Source organism: Olea europaea, chromosome 8 (genome assembly GCF_002742605.1).
Source record: "Olea europaea var. sylvestris chromosome 8, O_europaea_v1, whole genome shotgun sequence".
Lineage (NCBI taxonomy): Eukaryota > Viridiplantae > Streptophyta > Magnoliopsida > Lamiales > Oleaceae > Olea > Olea europaea.
The window spans coordinates 8146855-8152854 of record NC_036244.1 but is presented as its reverse complement, the minus strand read 5'-3'; the positions used below and the strand labels follow the sequence as shown (position 1 = coordinate 8152854).

The 6000-nt window shown below is 36.3% G+C and overlaps 1 protein-coding gene across 1 annotated transcript; it reads left to right on the top strand.

Moving 5' to 3' along the window:
- The first annotated feature begins 807 nt into the window (after positions 1-807).
- On the top strand, positions 808-2632 carry LOC111398725 (molybdate transporter 1). Its single transcript, XM_023025785.1, is given in 2 exon segments — positions 808-1962; positions 1964-2632. Coding segments are annotated over 2 exon segments (1398 nt in total). The 5' UTR covers positions 808-876; the 3' UTR covers positions 2276-2632.
- Positions 2633-6000: the final 3368 nt, after the last annotated feature.

Genomic DNA, 6000 nt, shown 5'->3' with positions numbered 1-6000 from the left:
CCACATTAATTAAAACAACACTTTCTTTTATAACAACGACCTTTCACTAATTAGAACGGCACTTTTCAATTTTAACCTCTTTTTTTATTAACTTCCATGCAAGTCTCTAATTGTCACGGAAAAAATAAATATATAACAAATATTTCATAGAGCGACAAATAACGATTTTTAATCCCTGCTCTTGTACCATCATTGTCCAACCTCCCGAAATCCTCAACGGGGTAAGCATAGTCATGGCCGTCTTGCCCCATTACCATCCCGATGCCCAACTATAACAAACTAAGAGTATCTTCAATAATAATGTTGGTTGCTTTAGAAAATTATCATATAAACAAAAGATATTGTGTATAAAAATCCTCTTAATACTATTTGACGTGGACTCTATCAAGCTGATTTGATAAAAATATACGTTGTCTAGAATTCCGTCTAAATTCATAAGCTTTGTTTGGTGTTTTTTTTTTTTTTTTTTTTTAATTTCTATGGGCATTGCATTGTCTCTTCCTTTATTTATTTTTATTTTAAGGTAGATCTTTATATTCAGACAATAGTATTGATTTAGATAAAAACTTGATTGTCTACTCATTGGACATCAATACCATGTCAACTAAAATATTTCAACTTGTCACTCATACTGCAATCTATAGAACGCATTTGAAGACGCTCTAAATGGTTATAGATGGAAATGCTTCTTTCCGAACAATGTGAACTAAAATTTAACTCGGGTGAAAGTTGAGGACCTGCACTACTATTTTTACAAAATTGTTACCATCATCATTACAATTTACATAGTATCTGACTATCTGTAACTACGCTGGGAAATAGTATTCCAGTATTTATAGTGGCTTCGTGTAACATCGCTTCACACTTTTGACGCCAATGGACCCATATCTCCAAACCGCCCAAAATCAACCGGGAAACTCTCAAAGCCGGCCGGAAAACTCCCATTTCCGGCCATTTCATGTAATACAAAAGGTGAAACAGAACTTGGTTTTCAAGTCAAGATGGGCAGAATTGAATGGCGCCATGGGGGATTTAGGCACATACATTCCAATAATTCTAGCTTTAACTCTCGCCAAGAATCTTGATCTGGGCACCACATTGATTTTCACCGGCGTTTACAATTTCGTCACCGGTGCAATCTATGGCGTCCCCATGCCTGTCCAGCCCATGAAGTCAATTGCCGCATTTGCCATATCTAATCCAAGTTTTGGCATACCGGAAGTAATGGCGGCCGGAATTTGCACCGCCGGAATCCTATTCCTTCTGGGTATTACAGGTTTGATGCAGCTTGTGTATAAACTGATTCCATTATCTGTAGTCAGGGGAATTCAGTTGGCACAAGGGCTGTCATTTTCTATGACTGCAGTTAAGTATATAAGAAATGAACAAAATTTTGCTAAATCGAAATCCGCTGGGAAGAGGCACTGGATGGGATTAGATGGACTGCTTTTGGCTCTAATTTGTGCCTGTTTTATCATAATTGTTAATGGTTCTGGCGATGAAAATGAGAACAGAGAAGTTGATTTTGAAAATGATGATCCAAACAGGCCCCAGAGAAGGAAGAATTTGAGGAAAATCATATTTTCTCTTCCTTCAGCTTTTATCATATTCTTGTTGGGTGTAGTTTTGGCTGTAATCAGAGGGCCTAAAGCTGTTAAAGGATTCAAATTTGGGCCATCTAGTATTGAAATTGTGAAGATATCTAAGCATTCATGGAAGGAAGGATTTGTGAAAGGGACTATTCCACAACTTCCTTTGTCAATCCTAAATTCAGTTGTTGCTGTATGCAAACTTTCAACAGATCTTTTCCCAGATAAGGATGTTTCAGCAACATCCGTGTCGATGACAGTCGGGCTAATGAACTTGATCGGGTGCTGGTTCGGCGCAATGCCGTGCTGCCATGGCGCCGGAGGGCTAGCGGGCCAGTACAAATTTGGTGGGAGGAGTGGTGGGTGTGTGGCACTTTCTTGGTCTCTCAAAATTGGCTTTGGGATTCGTTTTAGGCAGTTCTTTGGTGAAGATTTTGGATCAATTTCCAGTTGGGGTTTTAGGGGTTCTTCTTTTGTTTGCTGGGATTGAGTTGGCTATGTGTTCAAGGGACATGAATTCTAAGGAAGAATCCTTTGTTATGCTTATTTGTACGGCCGTTTCACTTGTTGGCTCAAGTGCAGCACTTGGATTTCTTAGTGGGATTGTTGTGCATTTGCTTCTTAGGGTAAGAAGATTGGGTGATGGCCAGTCTTGTTCCACAGTTTGGTTTCAAAGGAACCCCTAAGGTTGGACACAAAAGTACTCGAAAATAATAATTAAGGAAGAAAAAAAAGAAGAAGTTAAAATCTTGTCGACTGTAGTGTCTAGTCAAGTTGCACCTACCAAACTACTCTTAAGTGCATGTTTAGAACACAATAGTGAATAGTAATGACCAACATAATATACGGGATTTTAACTTCTTTTTTCTTCTTTAATACCGTTGTTGAATGATTTCCTTTGTATTTAAATAAGTTTGAGACTTTTGTGCTTCCTTGCTCTGTTACTGTTTTGTTCATTTCTTTCTTCATTACATAACTTGGGTGTTATGTCACTTTGTATTTTTGCATTACCAGAAGAATAAAAAGTGGTCCGATTATCTTTCTTTTGCTTTTCAAAGCATAACAAGGCAGATAAATAAGTTTAAGCTGTAACACCCCAGTTTTTCATTAAATTTAGAGTTTTATCAAAAACTTACTTTTCTTTATGTAAAGTGTGAAACAATAAAAAATTATTTCTTTAAATAAACTAAATGAAATATCCATAAATTTAAACGTAAAAATTGTGTCTTTTAAAAAATTATAATCACCTAACAAATTAAATAAAATGTCTTTGAACAAATTAAACTAATAAATTTAAGAACAGTAAACTTGTAATACCTCGAACTTCACATCACATATTTGGTCAATATAATTCATGCATTTCATGCTATTTACAATGTCATTTGCATAAATCTTCCTAATTATTTTATCTTAAAACGGTGCATTCGATTATTGAGATTTTAAGATCTTTATATGGTGTTAATTTTAGACTTCTCAACCTAGGTGGAGAATTTTACATTGAGATATGATAGAAAATTAGGTTAATCTAGATGTTGGAGATTGATTTGTTAAAGCAATGAGAATCTTGAAAAGTCCGGAATTAGTTTCGACAGAGTTTCAAGTTTTCTATTCAATTGGTTAAAGTTACCCTAAACCCTAGATAGATAATTGACATATTTGGGATATGATGCTTGGAGTGACATGATCACGATGCAATAATATAGATTTTGTGTGACATTATAAATATTGAGGTGAATTGTTGAAATTGGTTGAGAGTTGGGTTTCGAACGGGTAAGTAATTAAATGAACGATTAAGGAATTAGTTCTATAAAATATTTTGGGATCTTAGGGCAAGTAAAATGGTTGTAAACACGTTAAAATAAGCTAAGGATATTTGATTTGTATATGCAAGAATAGGTGTTATGTTAGATTTTTGCTACAAGGAACATCTCATGCTTAGTACACATCATGCCTATTGATTTGTCTTTGTAATGATCAATTCCTTCACTCTTAAGCATTAGCGATGCCTACAAATCCTTTAAGGCTTCATATATGTGGTATATTACCCCCTAAGTTACATATAAACCCTCCAAGGATTGGTATAAAATCAGATTTTAATCATAAAAAACCACATCATGCTTGAACACCTCATGTTTGGAATAGTTGTCATTTTAACATCCAATTTCTTTTTCCTTAAGGCATCCATAATGTCTCCTACCCCTTAGAATTTCATATAGGATATATGAATAATTCTAAATGGTCAGGCTCAGTGACAATATTGGTGGCATGATTTTAAAATGGCTGAGTTGGTAGTGAAAAAAGCAAGAAAAAGAGGGAGCTGACGTGGCAGTAGAAAAAGAGGGGGAAAAAGGAGGGAAAATGAAACTGATGCTACCTAGTTGATTTAGCTTGCCTGGCAAAAACACAAAAGCCCCAAATTGAAAACATTGTTCTCTTTCTCCCCCAATCTTTCCTACCGTCGACAGTTCAACAAACCCAGTGAGTTCCGACGGAGACAATATTGAGTATAGCCCTCGAAGAAGACCAATTTGTTTGGAGATTTCGGATAGAAGCTTCGCCTTTTTGCCTCGGCTTTCTCCAACTCTCAAGCTTTTTTCGCTTCATTCATCCATCTCTATTCTCCAGCTCCGACCAGAAGAAAGTGAGCAGCTTCGATTGAAGAAGAGTGAAGCTTCGAATCGGCCCAACAACACGAAGGTGTGTGATATTGCTATTGGGTTTATTAGTTTATGAAGAAATCTGGTCCCATGTTTACACGCAACTCGACTTGCAAATATTGGAAGTTTTGAGTACCAAAAATAGCCTTTGCAAAGAACACCTTCGTGTTTATTCAGTTTCTTTAAAGAACATCAGTTTTGTTTATATAAATGATGAAAAGTGTGGACAAAGTGATGAAATCAATAAACCGACTAAAAAAATTCACACTACAGCATTCGCACATTGGTTTGACACCGTCAAACACAATCGCACCAAATGTACTTTTTTATTTGTTTTGTAATTTTACATTTACGAAGTACTGCCCAAATTGGAATAATTTCTTGGCTTTGGGCCTTACAATTGAGGTATGATGCTATGTGTCAAGCTTTTGAATAGATGGAATACCTTGCTGCGAATGATGAACGTTTGTCATATGCAATAATGGATTGGATTTGTAGGTAAATATTAGAGAATCAAATCAAATCGAAGGCATGTGTATTCACAGTTTCCTTAAATCGAATTCGCCGCCTCACCGGAGTGCAAGAGGTTTTGATCGGTGTTCGATTCCTAAGATACAATCGGTTGTCGGTTTACGCTGCACTACGTTAACCGACTGCGAACTAGCTATGATATACTCTATCTTACAAATAAATTATAAGCACAAGGAAAAACTTGAAAGTGAGAAAAAGAAGATTGTTGCTTAGAGGAAGAAGTTTGCATTTCATTTGTGATTTTTTAACCTAGAGAGACTCCTATTTATACCAATGGAGGAAAAGCTAGCTCATTAATCAAGGAGTTAAACCATTCATTGATAAAGGAGTTAAAACATGAAGGGACTTGAGTTACTTGAATTACAATATATGAAGAGATTTCTATACAATATTTTTCATTATTTCTATTCAATATTTTTCATTCAATTCTAACAATCTCCCACATGAATGAAAAATGGAAACTAAGACTCAAGAGGAAAGAGAGAGTAAAACGAATCAATCTTGCATAGGATAGGTAGTATTTAGCTTTGAACATTCCCTTGTAAAACCTATCGGGAATTACTAGCAAACCAGTGGATCTGATGCCTTGAACTGTTTCACCATTTGTGTAAACCAAGACAGAAGATCTCACACAGGACCATTCTAGTCATAGCATAGTTCTTACTGTTGTGTTCATTTTGGCCATGAACCCGTCGCCTGGTTCTGCAAGTGTTTTTTCAAGGATGTAGCCTTGCCAATCCTTATAGAAGCGGCCCCACTTCACAATCACATAGGTGACCTCTTAACTCAATTTTTCACAACAACGCTTAATGGTCATTAGAAGCATAGTTTAACCTGCATCTTCCAATCACTGTGAGCACCATATGAATGAGCAGAAGGAGAATATTCTCATTGATTTACACAGATATACATGTTTTAGTTATCCTTTTGAACCTAAATCTTGGGATCTCCATTCAGCTAGGTTGGGTTTCCACCATGATACCTTTCAACGTCATAGGCTGCAAGCTCATTCCCCTCGATGCTTTTACAACTAGCTCTCGAGTTAGCCCCTTGGTTAGCGGATCCGCAATATTATCTTTTGACTTCACGTAGTCCAGAGTGATAATACATTGTGAGAGTAGTTGTCAAATGGTATTGTGTTGTCTTCGAATATGGCGAGACTTACCATTATACATATTGCTCTGTGCCCTGCCAATTGTTGATTGATTATCACAATAAACACA